The following is a 24733-nucleotide window of genomic DNA, read 5'->3' on the forward strand; positions in this document are numbered from 1 at the left end:
TTCCATTAACTAATCCTAATTAATACTCCTACTTAGACTAATGACTTTAATTTGTGGACGAATTTTGGTAAAAATCTTTAATATAAATAATTTAATTAAATAAAAATATTATTTTATACGCATGGGTTATGTTGAAATTAATGATTTTGATGAAAACATTAATGGTACCCCAAGTTGTGAAATAATAAGGCCAAGACTTTCATGTGGAAACACTAACTTTAACAATCCTTTTCAATTTTCTAATTTCTAATTCAGTATAGTATAAAGTTATAAAAGCTTAATAATTTTATTTGGCCCTCGTGAATGTTTTGACTTTTAATCATATCATCCTCCTTTAGTTCTTTCTAACTGTCAATTTAGTTTCCAAATTCCACACTATCCAACCATCACTCATATTTATTATCAATAACTTAATTACTTGTAGATTTAAATTTACTATATAAATTACATATTGCACCCTTAAGTAAAATTTTTCGCTTTAATATCTCTCTCTTATTAAAGAAAGAATACGGATTCGAACTTTAAAAACGATATTATTAAAAAGAATAATTAAAAATCTCGAACCCTAACATAAACAAACAACATAACTTCTAAGTGATATTTCAGAAAAGAGTTGGTCTCTTGTTTATAATGTGTAGAAAAGAGTTGGTCTCTTGTTTTTTAGACAACCTTTTTTCTTTTTCTTTAATTTAGAGAGAGAGAGAGAGAGAGAGGGGTTACCTGAGGTGGCCTAAAAATTAATTAGTTAGGATGTTTAAACCCAAGGGCCAAATGCAAGGCCAAGGTTTCTCTCCTACTCCAACTGTGACATTAATTTCACCATTAATGACTTACACCAGCTACCCTCTTGATTCAGTGAGCTTTAAATATTGTTGATAGCTGCATTCCTTGTTGGTTGCAATACCCTTATATATATATATATATATATATATATATATATATATTCTCATTATTATATATATAATCTGTGTTGTATTTGCTTAGCCATACTGTATCTTGGTGGTTTTTTTATATTCATCCATCATTGATCAGCTTTTGACTCTTGAAGGCTTCAACTCTGTGTGTGTAGATATATATATATAACTATCTGAGTGTTAAACACACAAAACAAGGCCAACCGGTGAAAGCCACATACTGGAACTTGTTTATCTTTGGAAGTTATTAATATATTTTTTTTTTGGGGGCTCTGAGTTTCTGTTGTTGTGCTGAGGCCTTTCAATGGCTGCTTTTGTTGGGGCGGTGAAGCTCTTTATCTCTTTGGTTCTTTGGCTCAACACTCTCTCATCTATTCAAGGTTTTCCCTTCTTCTCTCATCTCTTTTTCTTTTTCCATCTTTCTCCAACGTTTCTGCATATATATATATATATATAATCATCTCCTTCTTGTTTCGTTTTTTGGGTATATATAGTTTTTCTTAATCTATAGGTGAGAAAACAATCTGAAAATAATTTTATTTACATATGTTCCTTCTTCAATATAATATGCATTTTGTTTCTGGAAAATTTGGGAAGAAATTAATGTCAACTGTGATCCCCCATTTTCCTTTTGTTTTATTTTTCTACAATTTACTTCCTTTTAATTAAATGGGGTAGTTAGATATCTTTTCATTTCAACCTCTTCTTTTTTTCTTTTTTCTTTTTTGAGTCTTTTCATTTGAAATGAATTATCAGTTATGTTCATAATCGCTCATTTTTTCTAGTACTAATAGTTTCAATTAAACTACTAATAGTTCTCACTAGGTGTTGGATTGCGACGGAAAGCACCAATTTTTTTTTTTTTTGTGACGAAAGTATAGCACGTCACAAAATATGTGTATAAACAATTTGAAAATTTTGCTGCAAAATTAATTCAGGTGCGAGGGATTTCTACGAATTTCGGTACCCGTTCATCAAAAGGGCGAGTTCATTTTCATCATCGTCATCGTTCTCATCATCGAGTAACGATGAAGTTAGGTACGACTACATAATCGTGGGAGGTGGCACAGCCGGGTGTCCCTTAGCAGCCACACTGTCTCAAAACTTCAGTGTATTGATGTTGGAGAGAGGTGGTGTTCCCTTCTCAAATGCCAACGTCTCCTTCCTCAGAAACTTCCACATCGCCTTGGCTGACACTTCCCCAACCTCTGCTTCCCAACCTTTCGTTTCCACCGATGGTGTTATTAATGCTAGGGCTAGGGTTTTGGGTGGTGGCACTTGCATTAATGCTGGCTTTTATACCAGAGCTAACTCAGAGTATGTTAGTGTCTCCTCTTCCCCTTTTTTTTTTTTTTGTTTCATATGAGTTTCTTGTTTGATTTTTTTTACATTTTAACTTAATATGGTTGCATTAAGGTCCTAATGATCTCTGAAAGTGACTGTAAATTATCCTGATGTTGAAGAAAAAAGTTCAAATGTAAGAGAATTTGGTCCAACAATAGTTGACTTTTCTATATACATGTGAAACCTGAAAATCATTAAGTATTGTCCACAAGAAAGTATTTAAGTATTTAGGGTCCCCCATATCGCCAAAATTCTTAAATTAGTTGGTGATCCCATTTAATTTTCTTTTTAATTAAAATCAAAGATGTAGATGTTTCAGTTATCAAGAAGAATTGATTAGGTTTTTGTTATGAATTGTAAAACTGGAAAAATAAAAAGAACCCATTAATGATTCCATCTTCCTTTCAAATTTCAATGAAGTCATCTTTTCTTCTTTTAAATATTCTTATTTTTCTTTAAATTTTTGTCCCTTTTATTGTGTCACCTATTAAATGTTTGGATGTGATATTGAGTGGTCCTTCTGCCTTAATTTGCTTGATTCAGAGATATGATTAGGTAAGGTCTAGTACAGAATCCAAAATAGAAAGCAATGATATTTATTTGTACTTCATTATTTGCCCTATACATTTAATTTGGTACACCCTACTAAGATTATGATTACTAGGGCACAAGCACCACCAAATGGATTAAATACAATTTTTTATTTTTTATTTTTATGAAATTTATGGCTCAAATGTTGCAGTTTCTTACGGAGAGTAGGATGGGATGCTAGGCTAGTGAACGAGTCCTATCCATGGGTGGAGAAACAGATTGTTCACCAGCCTAAACTAGCACCATGGCAAGATGCCTTCAAGGACAGTCTTTTAGATGTTGGGGTCTCACCTTATAATGGATTCACCTACGACCATATCTATGGAACTAAAGTTGGAGGCACCATTTTCGACCGATTTGGCCGTCGTCATACGGCGGCTGAGCTTCTTGCTTCTGCTAACCCGAAAATGCTTACTGTTTTAGTGTATGCCACTGTCCAAAAAGTCTTATTCGATAAATCAGCAGGGAAGAGGCCAAAGGCAATGGGAGTGATGTTCAAAGATGAAAACGGGAACCAACATCAGGCATTTTTGACTAATAATCGAAGGAGTGAAGTGATTTTATCATGTGGTGCAATTGGGACTCCTCAATTGCTAATGCTTAGTGGCATTGGACCCAAAGCTGAACTACAGAGGTTGAACATTTCCATGGTGTTGCATAATGAGTTTGTTGGAAAGGGCATGGCTGATAACCCGATGAACTCGGTTTTCGTCCCGATGACACGTTCTGTGGAACAATCTCTGATACAAACTGTTGGCATTACCAAGATGGGTGTTTACGTCGAAGCTAGCAGTGGATTCGGACAGTCCCAGGACAGCATTCATTGTCATCATGGATTGTTGTCTGCTGAGATAGGGCAACTCTCAACAGTTCCACCAAAGCAAAGAACACGACAAGCCATTGAAGAATTCATCAAAAGGAAACGAGACCTTCCACGTGAGGCTTTCAAGGGAGGTTTCATTTTAGAGAAGATTGCAATGCCCCTTTCCACTGGCCACCTCAACCTAATCAACACAAACATCGACAACAACCCTTCGGTTACCTTCAACTACTTCGGCCACCCCCGCGACCTAGGCAGATGCGTCAATGGGATCCGGATGGCTGCCAAGGTTATACAATCGGACCGATTCACGAACTTCACCAAGTGTGACAAACCGACCGTAGAGAAGCTTCTTAACATGAGTGTCAAGGCTAACATTAACCTTATACCCAAGCATACTAATGACACCAAGTCCCTAGAACAGTTCTGCAAAGACACTGTAATCACAATCTGGCATTACCATGGAGGGTGCCTTGTTGGGAAGGTGGTGGACCCTAACCACAAAGTTCTTGGAACCAGAAGACTCCGGATCGTGGATGGCTCCACATTTAGTGAATCCCCCGGAACTAACCCTCAAGGCACTGTCTTGATGATGGGCAGGTAAGCATTGAAGGCACATTTGATTAGTAACACAAAGCATTAATCAACTATGTACAAAAGTGGTAGGGCAAGGGCACACACTCATTTTCTTTTTGGATTTATGCAGATATATGGGAGTCAAGATTTTGAGACGAAGACTAGGCAAAGCTGCTGGTGTGTAAGGACCGGCGTTTGTTTGTGGTAGTAGTGGGAGTAGGAAATGAAATGTGATAAGTTTGTAGAGAAATAGGAAATTTGGTGTTTTCTTTTGATTTGTGCTGTTTATTTTTCTGTCATGTTGACTGTGCTCTACTAATGGTTGGTGCCAAGATTGATGAGAAGTCAAAAAAAGGGAAAAATATTTTCGGACATTAGGCTTAGCTATGTGTTTGCTTTTGATGTTTTCAGTGTCCTATAATCAGAGATTTAAGGTTCCATACTTTGATCCTTTTTATACCTTTGAAGCATCGAATCTATTTAGGCTAAAACACTAGCAAATTGATCAACTATTCAAGTCTTTTTTATTGTTATTTTAAAAAAAAAAAAATTATATCAAGAGTTTAGTTAAAGGTTTATTTGGTTAACAACAAGAGCTTTATTTATATATGTAAATTAAAGATTAAGAAAGTGTTTTTAGATGTAATCAGCTTCAAAGTTTAACTGAATTAGAGATTAGGAAATATTGGTCGGGTAAGAAGATGAAGGTACTTTGAGACAACATTAACGAGGAAAAACGGCTGTCGTTGAGAATATTGATGGAGTAAAGAACAGACTTAATTGCACAAGTGTACTGTCGTGTTTAAAACAAGCATAGATGTGTAACAACTTCGTACACAATATCGTTATCTATAGATTGAGATTAGAACTGTCTTACAGAAAAAAGTGGGCTAACAAGACAAAAATTTCAAATAAGTTAAAGCTTCGATTACTCTTTGATGTTTAAGTTAAATCAGAAATTATTTCATATTTAGTCGTTTTGGTATGTAAATTGTCTGTTTTTGTTATTTATTATGACAATATATATTTTTATAATTAAGAATTGTTTACTTATAATTAATTATTTTAACTGCTTAATAACTTATTAATGAATCTTATATTGATCCAAATAGTAATTAAATTATTATATTTATTAAAATCAATTAATTTTTAATTTATAATATCTTTTAATTCTTGAAATGGTAGCATTTTTAGATAAATTTATTTCAATTTGAAGTGGTTTTTAATTTTACAAATTATAAGTACCACAATTGATTGATTGTCTTGTTGGAAACATGAGTATTGTGGTTGACCAAATTGTTACAAAAGGAGGCAACCCTGTTGAAGGCAATGACGCACTTGAAAAGTAGGGACGCAGGCAATTATTTTTTATAAAATTCTAGCCTTTTTAAATTTATTTTTTTTTACTTTGGACCCTAAATTTTTAAATTTTTATTTTACCAACTCGAATAATAAATTTCTAACTTCCTCTATGTTGAAAAGCCTAGGAGCTTTTTTCATCTCTTGTTGGCCTTTCTCAAGATCAGTGCTGCTCTTTTGCTTTTTGTGGGGTTGTTAATTTCCTGATGCAGGGGAAGTTAAAAAGTTTTTTTAAGGAGGTTGAAATTAAATTGTAATTTTACGATATTAAAATATAATTTTAAAAGATTAAATTAAAATTTTATCATTTTAAAAGGTCAAAGTATAATTTTACCTTTATTAATTTAAAATTTTAAAAATTTAAAAATCAAAATAAAAATTTTTATTTTAAGGAGGGTGGAGTCCTATCAGCCCCTAAATCCCTATCCAAATGAAAACAACCTCACACATCTTACTTTGTATAGAAAGATGTTAGTTTCAACATTAGTTTTATGTGCAAATAAAAATAAGAATGTAACACAAACTATAACTATCAGTAGTAGCATAAAAAGAAGAATTCAAAAGCTCTTCGGCAGTGGCAAAATTGAAGTGCTGGCAGGACCCAACTTCCTAAAATAATTTTTTTTTTCTATTTGTTCTTTTTAAAATTTTTAAAAATATAAAAATCAATTTAATTTTTAAAATTTATAAAATATTATCTATCAAAATAATGAAATTATATTTTTTCTATTGTAAAAATTACAATTTAATTTTGATCTCTAAAAGAAATTTAATTTTGCCTCTCCTAGTTGGGAGGAGGATATTTTATATTCAAAGGGTTTGATTAAAAGGAATAGAGGTAACATTCTCTTCATCGTACAAAGATTTATTAATCATCCATGTTTCAAAATTGTCCTCATCTTCACTAACAGCAGTAGCTTGGGATGTGCCTGCATCATCAACATTCTCATAAATATTTTTGAAATCCTCATCATCAGCAGTCTTATATTTGGACTTCATATATTTCCAAATTCATTTTGGGCCCTTACAATGAGCACTTACAAGTCTTTTGGCTCATCTATCGTGCTAGAGAGAATCTTTGCTAATTTATCTTTTACATTAGGGGGCAAGCTTTTTTTTTTTTTTTTTGAGCCATTTTTTTTGCACTCAACATCTCCTAGTCTTAACCCATTAGGGCTATTCCCCTTCAAGCAGTATAACCAGACATTTCTCAAAGGTATTGTCTCTTCAATTTTCAAAGGACAGCCTCATGAGTACGTACCTCTTATATTGAGCCTTGGCAATATCATTTCCCAATATAACTTGTCTAATGGACAAGACAGGATCATATAGAATGAAAGATTCTTAGCAAATTGGCACTTGGCTTCCTAAGACACGCAACTTGTCCCCGTGAAAATTTGTCACTTCAATTTTCAAAAAGGACAACCCAATTGTGACCTCTTATATTGAGCCTTGGCAACATCATTTTCTGACAGCCTTTAGGCAGTATAATGAGTCTTATAAGCTAATTGTGATAGACACTTGTCTCAAGGAATATAAAAGTCTATTATGACAACACATCTTTCTAGGTAACGAGACCCTTCTAACCAAGTCCAGAAAACCACCCATTCCCATAGACAACCACTCCCATCACTTTTCGCACAACTATGGTGTGAATTGTCTCAAATCTCCAACTTTCATACTTAATTTGTATTCACAATATTTCATTTTTTAAAAACTAATTAACTCTTGATTTTATGTTTATATTTTCTTTGTATTATTAATTTTATTAAATCGTGACAGTCGAATCAAACCCCTAAATAACTAACAAAATTTATTTTCCCTGCGTACAAAACTTTTTTTGTTTGTTCCCAGCCTGTATACAAAACATAATCTCCACTGAACTGGTTAGTGTAATACCAAGAGATATGAGAAAGACACACGTACTCAACTTACGTGTTAAATCCATGTTGTCCTGAGCAAGCGCGTCGCTAATAGCTTTTTCATTTAGTTGTAGTTACAACATTGCTGTCTCTCACTTTCCCATCTCACCTTCCTTCTCTTTTCTTTCTTTTCCTAACACTTCATTCAATTTATGTGGATGGCCAGAAAATATAAATAAATTTATCTTACTTTAATTTTTAATAAAAATGATGAAATCGAATTATTTTTTTTTTTATCTAACCTAATTAAAATACCACACAAAATAGCAGGAAGGCGAAATAGTGAAATTCAGTTTTGCATATTTTATATTAATTGGGTTTTGTTTAGTCAAAATAGCTTCAACCCACAAAGACACCCCACCGATTACTTTTTCATCAGTTTGCTTAAAGTCCAAAACAATTCCCTTCTCTCCAAAATCACACTCTCTAAACACACGCGCCTATACAACATTCCCATCATTTAAGTAGTAACATAAAGAAAGCAAGCTCCACACACTACTATTTTCCTGTTCCCCCACCAAAACAAAACACTTTCTTCTTTCTTTTTTTTTCTCTTCCCTGCCATGACTGACAGGGTTTACCCTTCATCCAAACAACCCACAAATGGCACCGCCCCCACCACCACCTCCGCCGCCGCTGCCGCCAACCCGTCATTTCCCGCCACTAAATCTCAACTCTATGGAGCCTCTCGCCCTCTATACCGTCCACAAACCAAGCGCCACCGTTACCGCCGCTCATGCTGTTGTTCTTGTTGCCTTTGGACCACAATACTTATCCTTGTTCTTATCCTCCTAGTCGCCATAGCTGGTGCTATCTTATACGTCCTTTACCGTCCCCACCGCCCTACTTTCACGGTCTCCTCCCTCAAGGTCTCGACCCTTAATGTAACCTCAGCTTCCAAGGTCATCACCAACATCCACCTTAACGTCACCGCCAAAAACCCTAACAAAAAGCTCATCTACATTTACGACCCAATCACCATATCTCTTATCACAAACGACGAGATCGACATAGGGAAGGGTTCCTTGGGTTCGTTCGTGCATGGCAATAAAAACACGACTCTTTTGAAAGCTGCCATAACAAGTAGCAACAGGCAAGAACTTGATGAGGCGTCAGCTGGCAAGTTAAGGAGTGGTTTGAAGAGCAAGAAGGGTCTGCCATTAAAGATAAAGCTGGACACTAAAGTGAAAGCAAAGATGGGAGCACTGAAGACCCCCAAGGTTGGGATTAGGGTTTCTTGTGAAGGGATTAAAGCTACTGCTCCCAAGGGGAAATCAGCAACAATAGCTTCAACTTCTAATGCAAAGTGTAAGGTTGATTTGAGGATTAAGATCTGGAAATGGACTTTATGATTATGAGAGCTGAGGATTAGAAAGAATGAAGAAGAAAAAGGTTTGGTGTTGTTTTTGTTTTAAGAAATTTGTGCTTTTTCATTTTTTGGGTGATTATTATATCTTGTGTAAATTTGGTGATTGATTGTAATGATAGGGTATAGAAAACAGTGATGTATAATTTTTTCTTATTATCTTTTTGGCTCTTTTGTTTTGTTTTTAGTCCTTGGTTCATTGGGGAAATTTTATAGTCTTCTCCTTAATATAACTTGGTTCAATTCTTTACATCTTTTTCCCAGTAGAGGGTAATTTTGATTGAAGAGATGTGTCAAAATTTGTAATTAAGTGGTGGAAATTTATGGAGTTTTGACCTACAATTGATAAATTAATTTCTTTGCAAAAAGTCTCTTATTATTACATTACAATAAATGTGAAATTATTCTATTTTAATATTTGTTAGGATTTAAATTATTTTTTACCACACCTAAGTCTTACTATAGGCTAATTTTTATTTTATTTTATTTTCTTCCATTTTACCACCGACAATAATCATTAAAAATGAAACCCCGCATTTGATTGTACCTAATGGTAATATACATAATTAATTAAAAATTTAGACTTACAATGGTAAACAAAGTTAAATCTACTTTGTCTTAGGTATTATAAAGGAATTTTGAACATTCCTTATCTTTTTCTTCACATGCAAAAAGTAGAAATAATTAGGTAGCCAGAAAAAAAAAAAGTGACTTTTTCATGCATAAAATTTATGACTTACTGGCTTTGCTTAAATTCCAAGCACCTGTGTCCCCAAATTAATTTTGTCTACGTGTTTGATAGCGGTTGTCATGTCAAGATTTTAAAAAATTATGTTGTATTAATTTTCATATAAAAATTAAGAGAATAAAACAAATATGCAAATTACTAATCAAATATTATGGAGAATATTAGTGTCGGTAGGAGATTCCAAAGGACGAGTACACAATTATTGTGGTGGGTGATATTCAAGAACAGGGTCCCATTCTCCCTGCTTTCTACCATTTCTTCCAATTCTACTTTTAGATTATTACTACTAGGGTAAACGGTATAAATAGTCACCATTTATTATTTTATTATTTTAGTCATTTCAATTATTAATAGGGTATGGATGTGGCTATATTTTTTATTTGTATAATAATAAATTTATTCATCTAATATTTATAGATTTTATCAAATTAGTTTTAATTCTAAAAGTTCAACAAATTTAACTCATAACTATATATATTATGTCAATTTAGTCTTAATTCTTAAAATTTAAAATTAAAATTAAAAAAGTTTTAAAATAAAATTATTTAAAAGTTCCATCTTTCGATAAAAATACATACAAATTTATAAATAAATGAATATCTAATTTTTTCTTTTCTAATATGAAATTTATTTATTAAAATAATAATTTTATAAATATTTTTTAAAAAAACCCACAAATCAAACTTAAACCAAATTCAAACTTTTCCTTTCTTTAATTTTTTAATAAATAATAATTTATATATTATATGTTTAGCATTGTTCCTTGGTTTTTGTCAAATTTTTCGAATGCTTTGCACCACCTTTGCTCAATTCATTGATTTTCACACCCTCATCATGCCATCAAACGAGGAATTTATCGTGGAGCTACCGACATGGTCTTCCACCTATTGGGTCTCCAAGACTTCATCATTACCTATATATCCTTAATCATACCTGCCTTCAAGCACAACCTCAAATGCAACAAACTTGTTCTAGGTAACAATCTAAAGATATTGATTCTTACCCGTTTGAACCTCATACTATAATTTTGTATACAACCTTAACATGGTGGTCGTTAATGTTAAAAAATGAGAAAACCTGAATCTGCTTATGTCTTCTTCATATTTTTCCTTAATTTTTTATTTATAAAATTCTTATTTTAATAAATAAATGTTATAATAAATATATATATTCATTTATTTATAAGTTTTTTATAAAATTTTATGTATTTTTATCAAAAACTGAACTTTTAAATCATTTTATTTTTAAAAGTTTTTTTATTTTTGAATTTATAAGAGTCGAATGAATTGATATAATACGTAAAAGTTGAGGGTTAAATTTGTTGAACTTTTAAGAATTAAGACCAAATTGATAGTATTAATAAACATTAGATAGCCAAATTTGTTATTATGAAAATGAAAATGATTCATCAACATTTTATTAGTGATTTAGAGGATGAGTGGCCAAAATATTAAATTTCAATAACATTAGTGACTAAAATAAAAAATTTTAAGCTTGAATAATCTAAACAAAAACACGCTATTAGTTAGATGATTATTTATATAGTTGACGCTTAAATATATTTGTGAGTGTAAGTATAAATATATATATATATATATCTAACCAATTATAATGATATGTAGATTCAACCAAGACAATACACAACAGATGAAGATTTGGTTAATTTGAAAAGAAACTGAACAAGACCCTCGTAAGGCATATGCATATAATGAAAAAGAGACCAACACATCGTAAATGCAATTAGTAAGACTCAAAGCTGAACCTTCAAAAAACTTCAATCTTTATTAATATAACATTAAAAGTGTATCAAATAATTTATCTTTTATTAATTTAATATATTTTTATATTTATTTATACCTATCGCGTGCTATAATGATGATTAACCACATATGAGATTGTCATAACTCATAACTAATGTAAAAATAGCAAATATAAACTTAGGTATCAAATAACTCCAAATAATTTGGCACATAACTGACTTATTTATCATTCATGATTGTGTTTTGTATAAAATAATATTTTTTTATGAATCTTAAGAAAGCATACGCATAAAAGGATAAATGAAAGAGGGCACGTGTGAAAGATACTGTCATTGGCAAACAGGACACCTCATCAACTCATGATTTTGACATTTTGGGAATTCCAAAATTTCAATTTCTAACCCTTTTGCGTGACCGCCTGTTCTAATTTATGTACTTTTAAGTTAGGGAATTTTTTTAATAATTTATTTTTCTCCATATTTGATAATTTAAAATTAAATATTTTTTAAAATGAAAATAATAAGTAAATAAAATCTATTTATCATTTAACCGAGAATATTTTTAATTGAATATTCTAAATTTATTTTATTTATTTTAATGTTATATTATTCTATGGAAAATTTTATATACAAAATTTTATATTTTTAAAATAAAGTAAAATATTTATAAATAAAAATATAATTTTATAATTTAAAATCTATATTTAAATTTAATACTTAAGTTTTAAGCATTTATTTTTTAATACTTAGATTTTAAATTTATCAAATAGCATTTTACTCATTTTAATTTTTATTTTTTAAAAAGAATTTATTCTTATAGTCTTGATAAGCATTTAAAAATGCCTTCGTTAGTTCATAATGATCTGATTGTTGGGTAAAGACAAAAGTCATGTAGTTGGAAAGCTAAAACTCTCTCCTTAACGGGAAAAGTCACTCCTGCTAAAGTAGTCATCATATTTAGCTCAAATTCAATTTAATTACAAAATTAATAAATAAACTTAATTGAGTTTAAATAGTTCTATTATATTTCTATTAAAATTCTATTTTAAAATAAATGTTTAATTGAGTTAGAGCTGAATACTGAACTTAAAATTTAAAGTTAAAATCGAGCTCTAACTGAATTACGCTACTACTATACCCAAAGGTGTCTGCTTAGAGATGAAAAGATGATAAGAGGTTTGAGGACATTTTGTTAATTTTGTTAACAAAACTATTAATTTTTTTTAATATAATCAACTTGAAACTCACAGACCTAGGCATGCAGACACTACATTATAACACAAGTAGAACCATTTGTATATATATATACACGTAGGTATATATATGTCTTCTCTAATAAAGAAAGATGACCAGTTATTAAAAGAGAGAGAGAGAATTGGGACTGGGAAAAATATTATTTCAAATAATTAGATCAACTACATTGCGACAAAGAAAGCAAAATAGACACCCATATAATATATCAACAAAAAAAAAGGGTTTATGTGAATGTCATTTATTTCTCTCTTATATTAATTTGAATATGGATCATATTCATTCGTAAGAATGAACAAAAAAATGTGATTAAGATGACATAACTAATTGTGTGGATGGCACAAACCTCCTTTCAACTATATCATCGTTCTCAAACTTCATCTCATGCCTTTCACAAGCTATCCCATAATCATGCTTCACTTCATCCTCATGTACGTCATTATGTTCACTTTGTTTCATAAAACTCTGCTTGATATTCAATGTCGACAATGCTGTCGTCGATTCTTGTATGCCCCATGAATGATCATAGTTTTCTTGCAACTGATGTTGTTGGTTGTTATCGTTCACCGCAAACAGTTCCTCGTGAGGTTCTTGGACGTAATAATAGTTGGAGTTATACGAGTTCAATGGATCCTGGGGGTTGATCATATCGCAACATAGCGTTAAATCGCTATGTTGTTGTTGAGCGGCCTGTGCACGGCATATGGCTAGCTGATTGAAAACCAGGTCAAGTTCGGCCTGGCTGTATTCGATTTGTCGTTGAAGCTCTTGAATGATCCTATAACAACCTCCAACAGGGTCATTAGCTCGTGCGTCGGACTGAAACACGATCGTACGCATGGCTATGTCCTTTTCGGGAGGGTTAAGGTTCTTAATGATCTTGGTGATGTTGCTGACCCCGAACAATTTATGCGCGTTTTGGAACTGTCGTTGCCGATCGTGAGGGAAATATGGGGCGAGAATGCAGTCCGGTGCACACTTCCTACGTTGGTATTTACATGCAGCGCAAGCTTGCGTTGTACCGTTACTACCAGTTCTCGAAATGCTCATATTTTTGGCTCTCTCTTTTTTGCTTATTGTTTTTGAAAGGGAATGAGATATCGGATGCGTTGCCGCCGGGGATGGTGCAGTTTTTTTTTGTTTGTTTTTATTTATTTTTTATGTATTTTTACAGAAAAATGTTTATTTCTGGAGGGTTGTATGGGATGGGAATAAAGGAAAGGGAGAAAATAAGAGATGGAGAGAAATGAAAGGAATGGAAGACAGGTTGGTATATGAAGGAGAAAGGGTCCAAAGAGTGAAGGAAAATTAAACAAATTCTGTTATCAATGGATATTTTTGGATTGTTTATTGGGTAAGTTGGCACACTATTTGACTTAAAAACATTATCTGTTTATCTATGGGAGCTTAAAATAGATTCATGGTCTTAACTATTTTTATGGAGTTTTTGAAATTTTTGTAATGACCCTCTTTTTTTCAACATATTAATGTCTTGCTAAATTTGGTACTTTTTATCTTTTGCCACTTTTCGCATTAGTCTTTGCCCCTTTTGTTTCTTCAATCTTCTGTTGTTTTCCAGAAATTTCTAATCACTAGTTTCTTATGAGAAAGCCAATTGATTTTCTTTTCACCTTGGTTAAGCAAAATGATGACTTGTAAGGGATTTATTTTAATTATTTCATATAAAAGATGTGTCTTATTATAATAGCTTGCAAATGCAATCCCTTTTTATCATATATAATATTAAAAATGATAGTGAGATGATAATGAGATAATACAATTTGAATCCGTGTCAAATAGGTATCTCATAAAAATTTTCATGCAAATGAAAACATAAAACGGAAATCATCTAAAATTATCAACTTGGAGAGTGAATAACTTGAATGCAATACAGTGGACAAGGTTTATTAATCTTAATTTCACTTCCACTAGAAACTTTATGAACATCCAGGCCCCAGCACAAACGAGATTTCAGATCCCGATAAACTTCAATGGCACCAAAAAGAGAAAAAGGAAAAGATTGCATTTGAACATGATCATGTTCCAAACGAAATCTTGATAAAAGGAGCAAGGTAGACAAGATATTAAGAGTTTTGGACTTGACAAAACAAAGAAATGAATATGATCTAATTCTATAACTACAAGTTCTATGGATTCTGTTGTCGAACTTCCGGACTTCAACAGAACGAGCACTTGACCTGAATGCAGCAAAGCGAAGTACCGGTTGTCGCAAGCTGTAGTTTGAAATTCAAGGAAGAAAACAATCATCAATATGAAAGAACCAAAGAAGAAAGCAAATATAGAACAGCATAAGCAAAGCAAATCTATCATAGGATGAGTGCAAACATGTAGACAATCCAACCCAACAGCTCTAGAACAGTGGTGAACAACTTTGCAAGTGTTTTTGAAATTATCATTTAAAGAGTTTTCAATGACAATAGATAAAACCTTTTATCTTAAGAAGTGGTAACAAAATTGTTGGCCAATGATTCCAAAATCAAGGAAAAGAATTTAAATCCTCTCTTTGATACTCTTAAAGGACACAGGCTCTGCAGACAAATGATAAACAACTACAATGCAAAGTTTGAACAATAATCTTTATAACATCCACAAATAGATTTTCCCAATATGTTATCAAATCCCCCTATTCAGCTCATCTCATGCTTGCCCTAAAGCATATGGTTTCTTCAAACATTAGAAATTATTCTACAATTTATTAAAAATCGAGCCTCTTTTTCGCATCCATAATCAATGCAAACAACATAAGTAAAAATAAATAAATGCTCAGAATATATAGTTTGATCAACAAGTGTCATAAAACTAAAATATGTAAACTAAATCATTTTACTAAATTGAGTTTGAATCCAATAATTTGCAAGATATTAATTAATCACGCATTAATAAAAAATTTTAAACAGGGTCAAACCTTTTTACGCGAACTAAGATGACAACCCAAGCACCCTATCCCAGTTACTCAGTTCAAACAGTCTTTTTTTTTTAAGGCTCGGTTAGTGGAGTGCTTATAAGTTCTCAATTTTTCACTTGAACCTTTTAACGTGAGATGAAATGACAACCCAAACACCTTACCCCGGTTACTAAATTCGGTCACGTTTTCGAAATCTTCACTCATAACTTGAGCCTTTATTTATTTATTTTTCATTTTATTTATTTATTTATGTACAAGCAACTATTTTTTTCCAAACAATCAATTACATGAAATATCTAGTTACATATATTAACCTTAAAACACAAATGTCAACTAATTTAGATACTTGAATACTTCAATTCAAAAATTACCAAATTGTCCAAATTAACTAAGTAATGAGACTAAAAGCTCAATATCGAAATAAACTATCAAATAAATCTAACATAAGATTGAACATATACAAAAGAAAAACATGCAGCAAAAATCATGCATATTTACCGTTTCAAGTTTCATTAGTGCATCATAATGTAATCTAAACAGTAGACCTGCAGAATAACAGACACAATAGTTCCAAGATTGAAAAACACTTCTTGCCATGGTCCGGTTTTTCTGTTCATTACTCGAAAACCTGTTTCATGGTAAGATTCGTTTTGTTTTTGTTGTGAAGATAAACACTAGCATTTACATGGTTTTTCCCTATATTGATTCCAGACAACTTCCCTTGCCCTGACCCTGATTAATATGCCCTCACTGAAACCCCACAGTATCTATAAGACTAAACACTCTGTTACTTGCTTCTTTCACACAAAACACAAAAAAGAGTACACAAAGAAGCAATGACACTTTTTAAACTAGGTCGATGAAATTGAATCTTTGAAACAAAGAATGTTAATGAGCAGTTCTTACTCAAATTGAAATCTTAATTGATACGTTACAGTGAACAGTACTGCAAGCAAATATTTATGTCAAATTGTTTTGTATGCATTTTCTTACCTGTGCATTATGGCTCAGTCTTAACAAGATCTTCAACAGAGCTTCTACAGTTGGCAATTAGGTCCCTTGAATTGGAAGAAAAACGAAATGTACACATTAAATACTTAAGTTGCAGGAAAGAAAAACACAAATCAAGGACCAATTGCTAACCTCCTTTGATTTAACAATTGTTCACTTTCCTCCAGCTTTTGCTTTTGTCCTTCAACAGTCTACAATCCAAAAACTATAAATTAAGTTACAGGAAGAAGCACTAACACTAATATATATTAATACATTTTATGTATCGGGTTACTCTCATAACTATGTAAGAATATGTGAGTAAAAACTTTCATGTTAGACATGCAGCTTTATCAATATCACAGTTTATGAACAGAAATTTTAAGTTAAGAAACAAGAGAATATAAGTAGATAATTTACCATAGGTTTGGTATTAATTGATGCCCCAATCGAGTTTAAAAGCTGTTGGCACTTCTCAAAATGATTGTTCAGTTCATTAATCTTTCAGAAAACCCACCAAGTAGAAAATCAGTAATCTTCGAAACAAATAATAAACCAGTTTTAAATTTTAAAAGAAGGGAAAAAAAAAAAACCAAACAAACCAAATCATCAGAATGTTGATTCCGAGTTCCATTATCAATTGCATCACCCAAATTCTCGACCAACTGCACCCCCAAAACAAACCCATAAACAAAAAGAAAGTATAAAGAGTGATAAGGTTATGGTTTTGATTAAAGGAATACGTGTAAGAGGTGAAAGTGAGAAGGTAGTGACTGATGATGTTGATCCTGCTGCACTTCTTGTTGTGATGGTGGAGGTGGAGAGAGGTATGGAGGGTCTTGATTTGAGGGAGTAGATACGTTACTGTGGGGTGGGACGCTTGGGATCGTAGTCCAGCTTCCACCTCCTGCGGACGTATCCATCGTCATTCTCTCAATGGCTGGCTATGGGTAGCTCCCTCGTTTCCTTTACCACTTTGCCGCGCGCCATTGCCGGTGCACAGTTAGAGACAGATTTGCGGGCCCTTGGTTTCGTACCCTACATGCCCCTTCACCATTTTCTCCAATTACGTTCTGCCACGAGGTAAGAGAAATGGGATGAGTGTCACAAAAATCGACATTTAAATTAATTTTTTAAGATAATACATAATAATAGATAAATAATATATTTTTAATGAAAAATGTTTAAATTAACTTTTATTATAATATTTATTTTTTATATAATGTCTAAAATTATTCATAATCTTTTTCTATACTTGATAATAATATTGTTGCCAATCAAATTAAGACTAGTTGATAATATAATATAATTTATTTAAATGAAAAGGAAGTATAAAATTAATCTGGAATATATATACAAAATAATTAAATATATAATAAAACATATAAAATCTAAATTACATAAAATTCTATATAAAAGATGATGATGGGTTAAAGCATTAAACGGATACCTTAATATAAGTTAGTCGAAATTGGATTTCTGTAATCATTTTTTTGGGAAACAATTGCAACATAAAACAATCAAAGTATATTTAAGTGTTAGACAAAGCAGTGAAATCAATATGAATTTGTATTGGACTTAGAGGGTAACCGAACAACAATGCCATGCCTCTATATTTTCTAAATTTTATAGTTTATATATGTTTTTTATACTTCCTTTTCATTTTAATAAATTATATATTTTTATATTTAATATATTTTCTAAATTTTATATATTTAATTATTTCACATATTTTTAGATTATTTTATAATTTCTTTCCATTTTACAATTGACATATATTTTTTAGATTATATATATTTTAATTTTTACACTTTATACATATTTTATTAAAAGAAAAGAAAGATATATTTTATAAAGGAACGTCAAGTGACGTTTTTTCATTGGTCACAATATGCCTAATGGTACTTTTTCATTGGCTGAATCTACTCAACGGTTTTTTCTTAATGTCCGTTAAAACAGGGTTCAAAAACATAACTTTGACATATGTTAGGTACTAAATTGAAATAAAAAAAAAAGTTTAGATGCCAAAATAGAAAAATATGTATATTTTAGTATAGGTGTGGTTTGTAAAGGATAATAGAAATAAGATATTTGCCGTTGAATTTGAGAACAGTTGAACATAATTCTTGAATCCAAGTCCCAACTGCTCTTCAAATATCACAAAGTCCAAATTTGCTTAGAGAAGCGCCAATTCAAAGAAAATATGATTTGGGGTTTCTGCTTCGTTGGAACAAAGCTAGCAAACAATTAATTTCTATGTTCATGCTTCCGCGTAAAGTAATCTATCTCTAAGCGGAAGCCTGTTCATCATTGCCATCCAAGCAAAAATAAAGTGCTTAATTGGGAATGTGTAATGGAAACCTTATCAACTTTTGCCAACTACCCTTCTCTCCTTTATCTTTAATCTCCTCCCTCAACTTGGTAGTAGAGATATTACTACCTGCAGTCAGTCGCGGCCACCTTTCGTATCTTAAGTAGTCTTTTCTAGTTCCAACAACCTGGAGAACCAATAGTACAAAGACCCTTAGCTAGCAAGAATGGCTTTAACATGTTGCAAAATGCAAGCCTGATTCCAATCTTCAAGTTTTTTCAAACCTAACTCACCCTCAACTTTAGGTGAACAAATCTTCTGCTAGCTGACTCTTGCTCCAAAAGTTGCACTATCTTTCTCTTTCTAGAAATACCTAGAACTAATCTTCTTAAGAGCTCATTTTGGCAAAAGAAATTGTCGACACCAGTAAGCTTGGCTGTTGGATATTATAAATCAGCATAGCTTAATTGCTTAGAAGACCAACTATTAATTGTAGTCGTAAAGGACTACAATGTGGAACTCCCAAATATCTTTCCTAACTGAAAATCAGTAACTGTATTGATAATATCCAATTCCTCATCAGAAACGCCAACAAAACAATACTCACTTTTCGCAACATTCAATTGCAAACCAGAAAGATAATAAAATTCCTCCAAAATAAAATTAGTTGAACCTTTTGCAAAGATAAGAAGATCATCTGCAAAAGACGGATGAGTAAGTTTAAGCCTGAGGCATTTAAGAAGAAACATGAAGACTCCACACGTTGTGCCACATCAAGAAGTTTGGATAAAACATGCACTGAGATAACAAAAAAGTAGGGAGATAGTACATCTCCGTGCCTTATCCCTCTACCACACGTAAAATAGCCAACAGGCCCGCCATTAAAAGAAATGGAATATCTAAGAGTGGTAATGCATGCAGCAATCCATTTAACCCATTTTCTCGCCAAGATTAAAAGACCAATTAAGGGAGTCAAAAGCTTTTTGCAAATCCACCTTCACAACACATGTTGGTGAAATATGCTTTCGACAAGCTTATGTGCAAAGAGAGTGTTGTCAATGGTACTTCTACCCTTAATAAAAGCACTTTGACAAGAAGAAATAATATTGGCAAATATTGATTAATCCTTTTAACCAAAACTTTTGTGATACATTTATACACTATATTGCAGCAAGAGATTGGCCTATATTCCTTAATGTGATTTGGACTTTGACATTTAGGAATGAGAGGAATTGTTGTGGCATTAAAGGCTGGCAACAACTCTGAAGTGCTGAAAAAATATTGAACTGCCTCGATTAAATCATTACCCAGGATACTTCAAAGAAATATGCTGCAACATAAGAAAAGAGATTATATGAAACTATAATTTCACGTTATCCCTATTTATTTTTAATAGGAAAATGACAAATTATATTTCTTCTCATGATATTTAATTTTTCCTTCGACAAAATTTAAAATCCAAACTAAAAATATTGAATATCGAGAAAAATATGATTTATCATCCTCCAAAGGGATAGAGTTGACGAGGAATTACAATTTTATACAATCTTTTCTCGTGAAACAATTAGAAATAATAAATAGATAAAAGGGTTATTTATCACTTATTTTTTCAATTATTGTTATATTTTAACATTATATTTAACATTATATGTTAAATATTTTATCTTTAAAATTTAAAAATTATATTTATTAAACAATTCAATTATATATTATACTTAATTTTAAGTAATATATTAAGGAAATAGTTTAGTACACTACTAGTGGAGTTTTTTTTACTCTACAAGCAATGTTAGAAAGTTGATAAGTGTCATATAAAGTATAGTAAAATATTTTAAAGAGAGAGACATATCATATGCTTAAGACTGTTGTGCAATAAAAAATAAAAATAAACTGCCAAGATATTAATTACTCACTCATGTACTAAATGAATTTTATAACTTAAAACTAATACTTAATTTTTAATTTATTAAACACCACCTAAATAAAGAAGAAATAGTCAAATAAAGGAAGGCTTTTTACTTAAATGATTAAAAATAATAATCAATTACGAAAAAGTATGGAAAATAAATTAATTACGAAAATAGGCATTTGCTATAGTATTCTGACAGTGCCGCTTGACATATTGGCGGCACTAGACTAGAATATGATGATCTAAAATATTCAGGAATCTGATATATAAATTTCTCATTTTGATTGGCAGCTGAAAAAAAGGTTTTAAGGGTGCCGCCTAACAATGTGACCACACCAAACTTTAAATGGGATAAATTGTTTCATAAACCCCTTTATTTATTATTTTCTTTTATTCCCCTTTAACACCAAAAATAGAGAAGCCTCTTACCAATTAGTTCAAAAAAATTTTCTACCAAAATTATTTTTATAAAAAATCGATTCAACTAAAAATAAGTTTTATTTATTCTTTAAAAATAATTATAATTTTATTATCAATTTGAATTACGGATACGGATACGGTATAAATTTATACTTATAAAAGCTTTAGAAAAATCTTATTATGTATAAATTATAATTATTAGTTAAATTTATAGTTTCCAAAAATAACGTAAGCGAAAGAAAATTACTATGAATATTGTTAACTGCTATGTCAAAATAATTTGAACAAAAAAATATTTTTAAAAATAAATAAATTTATTTCCAGTTGGAATCGGCTTTTTTACAAAAATACTTCTTGGTAGAAACTTTTTTTTGGTCTAGTTGGTAAGAGGCCCCTTTATCTTTATTTTTTGTGTTAAAAGGGAATAAAAGAAAATAATAAACAATGGGGGTTTAAAAAGAAATTAACCCTATTTAAAGTTTGGTGCCACCACTGTTAGGTCCCCAAAGACTTTTTTCCTGCTAATTAAAATGAGATATTTACAGATCAAGTCCCTGAATATTTTAGGTCATCACATTTCAATCTAGTGCTGCCAATATGTTAAGCGACACCATCAGAACACTATAACAATTACCTATTTTTGTAATTAATTTATTTTTCCTTTTTTATTCGTAAATAATTATTATTTTTATATTATTTAAGTAAAAAGGCTAATTAGAAAGGCTGAAAAAGGAAATTAAAAAAGAAAGTTGTTTTTAGAGTGGTTGGGAGTGTGAGGGCATTAGATCATTGGTTTGGGTGGAAATGGGTGAAGTAATAGAGTAAACAGACTAAAAATCCTTTTAAAAAATTGAGCCTCAACAATTCCGATAGTGAAGTAATAGAGTGGAGTTGTAAACTATGAAAATTGAAATCCCATAAGTAAAAGAGAGAAAAATGGGTGCTTTTCAAAAGTATGAATATGGTGGATGGATAATTTACAATGTAAATTATTAAACTTGCTTTCAATTTTTATATAAGTCACAAACTTTTAAATTCATCAAATTAAATCATTAAAATAATACCAACTTTCATGTAACTTATAATTTTTTAATTGATCAAATTACATAATTGGAAATTTTATTATTAATATAAATTAGGTCATTTAAATGAACTTTATTAAGTAATTCTAATAGAAAAAACTAATTTACCATGCCTAATTTGCATTTTATGGTTTTCTTTTTCATATTTGCATTATATGATTTGTTTTTTTTTTTAGAGATATCTAATTCTTTCAAAAGAAGGTTAAGAAGTGTCTCCCCAAAACCTTGATTTTGTTGAAAGTTTGATAAGGTGTCAGGTTCATGGAGCTAGAACACCTCAATCAATGACTAATAACACAAACTATGTCATATAATCCTTCCATATGGCCACAGTTTGTTACACAACTTGTGTAACGCCCCAAAATTTTAATTTTTTATTTCGTGTATGTATGCACACAATTGAGTATTTGCTTTAGTGGTTAAGTGTTCTAGGTGTATGTGAGAGGTCCCAAGTTCAAACCTTACTTGGGAAAATTTTGGTATTTTTATAAATAAAGCCTTAACATTGTGCAAAGGGCTTAAGTTTAATTGTTGGTAAATATATATTAGAATGGGTATGCTGATCTGGTGATCAAGTGGAGTGTTGGAGTGTTGGAGGCCTTGTGTTCAATTCTCAGTAATGGTGTGGAGATAGTATTTTCGCTCCAATTTTGGCTAAGAGTTGTGTTGGGGCAAAACTCTGAGTAGTTGTGTTTTAGTGGGTTAATAGGGAGAATTTTAGGAGATAATTGGGGAGAAGTTATCAGAAAATAATTTGATTATCTTTTTGTTGTAAAAAAAATAAAAAATAATAATAGAGTTTCGGTTTTCTCTCCAATTCCCCAAACTTTTTCTGACGTTTTCTTCTTCTTCTTCTTTTCTCTCCTCTGTCGATTCTTTCCCCTAGTTGCTGCTGAAATTTCCATTATTTTTTCCCTTTCCGTTTCTTTTTCCAATTGATCCAGTTGTTCATAATTGGTTGCGCGTGTTCGGTAAGTAACAGTTTTGTCTATTGTTAATCGTTTTTGGGTTAATCTCTAAAAGGGGATTCCTTTTTGGTGTTCAGGAGCTAATCAAGGGGCTGGTGGTTTTGAATCGACACTGTGATTGTGCGAAGTCATGATTACTCAAGCTAGGTAAGGGTTTTGTTAGGTTTTTAGTCGAGTTCCTTCCGAAATTGGTTGATTAAAAACGAATTAAGTGATTAATCTGAAGAAATGTTAGTCGAATATTTTTAGGTTCTGGAGGCTTAGGAGTGCTTACGCATCAGAAACGATACCAGGTGTATACCCGAAACGCAGAAAATACGATTTGGCGAAAAGCCGAAATTTTTTGCTACCGAAATAAGAGAAATAAGAGAAAATGATGCGAAAAAAAATTGTAGAGAAAGGAAATAAGGGTGTTATAAACTTGGAAATCAACATTTTGCACTAAAATAGTTTTGGACAGCAGCAGTAGTCTAAATTTGAAAAATAATCAAAAATAGTGGAAATTTAGTTAGAGGTTGAATAAAATATGAAATTAAATTTTATTGAGTCTAGTTTTTCATGGAAGAAACAGTTAAGTAATGGAATTGTAAATTATGAGATATAATAAATTTTGTGAGATAAGGTCAGAATGATTTCGGGTTCCCCTGTTCTAAATTTGGAAAATCATCAAAAATTATAAAACAATTAATTAGGGGCCCAAATTTATATGTTTAAATCCTTAATGAGTTTATTTTCAATAGAAACAAACAAAAACATCATCCAAATTTCGTACTAAGAGATAAATAATTTTTAGTAAGAAAAGGTTGAAACTGTCAAACAATAGAATATGGATAAATTTGAAGATTTTACTGTACTTATTTGATAAACTATAAATTCTGAAAATTTTATGGTAGAAAGGTATTTGAGTCTAGTTTCAAAAAAAAAAGCGGATCTTAATTTTGAGTTTTATAGCTCAAGATATAAATAATTTAGTGACAATGACTCAAGTAGACAGCTTTGAATAAACATATAAGTAAATAGTGAAAATATATACGAATATTTAGCTAGCATGGGTTACATTAAAAATGAATCACACGGCCAAGGCCAATTTGGGCCGATTGGGTCACACGGGCGTGTTGGCCCACACGGGCAGATAAAATGGGCGTGTAAGCCCATTTTTACCGAAATGTTTCTAAGGTTGCACGGGTTGCCCAAGTCGACTGTGAACCTACTGTAAGGTCGATAAGTGCTACTTAGACCCCTAAATATGTGAAATTGACTGAATGATATCTGTACTGAGCATGTTAATATCTGAACTAAATATATGTATGGAAATTGCATAATAGTATATCATCCATTATATGTTACATTGCATTGGGTTAGGGGTTGTTATTCGGAGGAAGTGTACTGAAAGGCTTTAAGCCTAATTTACTGGTAGTTCAATTGCAAACTACTGTTTTGTGTCGCATTTGGTACTACTTGGAGTGTAGGGATGAAT

At 31.4% G+C, this 24733-nt stretch overlaps 4 protein-coding genes across 4 annotated transcripts; 2 read left to right on the forward strand and 2 right to left on the reverse strand.

The window, feature by feature from the left end:
* Positions 1-935: 935 nt before the first annotated feature.
* On the forward strand, positions 936-4687 carry LOC108473655 (protein HOTHEAD-like). The gene is made up of 4 exons (XM_017775335.2): positions 936-1294; positions 1853-2231; positions 3001-4269; positions 4376-4687. Exons 1-4 carry the CDS (start codon positions 1219-1221, stop codon positions 4428-4430), a joined length of 1779 nt encoding a protein of 592 aa, XP_017630824.1. The 5' UTR covers positions 936-1218; the 3' UTR covers positions 4431-4687.
* Positions 4688-7686: 2999 nt separating this feature from the next.
* On the forward strand, positions 7687-9260 carry LOC108470470 (NDR1/HIN1-like protein 13). The gene has a single exon (XM_017771790.2). The coding sequence runs from the start codon at positions 8090-8092 to the stop codon at positions 8876-8878; it is 789 nt and encodes a 262-aa protein (XP_017627279.1). The 5' UTR covers positions 7687-8089; the 3' UTR covers positions 8879-9260.
* Positions 9261-12774: 3514 nt separating this feature from the next.
* LOC108472177 (LOB domain-containing protein 22-like) lies at positions 12775-13886 on the reverse strand. Its single transcript, XM_017773683.2, has one exon. It carries the CDS (start codon positions 13698-13700, stop codon positions 12960-12962), a length of 741 nt encoding a protein of 246 aa, XP_017629172.1. The 5' UTR covers positions 13701-13886; the 3' UTR covers positions 12775-12959.
* Positions 13887-14505: 619 nt separating this feature from the next.
* LOC108473053 (mediator of RNA polymerase II transcription subunit 9-like) lies at positions 14506-17677 on the reverse strand. Its single transcript, XM_017774619.2, has 6 exons — positions 17310-17677; positions 17169-17231; positions 16987-17067; positions 16720-16778; positions 16570-16634; positions 14506-14884 (listed from the first exon to the last, which is right to left on the reverse strand). The coding sequence occupies exons 1-5, from the start codon at positions 17493-17495 to the stop codon at positions 16577-16579; spliced, it is 447 nt and encodes a 148-aa protein (XP_017630108.1). The 5' UTR covers positions 17496-17677; the 3' UTR covers positions 14506-14884; positions 16570-16576.
* Positions 17678-24733: the final 7056 nt, after the last annotated feature.

This window comes from Gossypium arboreum, chromosome 10 (genome assembly GCF_025698485.1).
Source record: "Gossypium arboreum isolate Shixiya-1 chromosome 10, ASM2569848v2, whole genome shotgun sequence".
NCBI lineage: Eukaryota > Viridiplantae > Streptophyta > Magnoliopsida > Malvales > Malvaceae > Gossypium > Gossypium arboreum.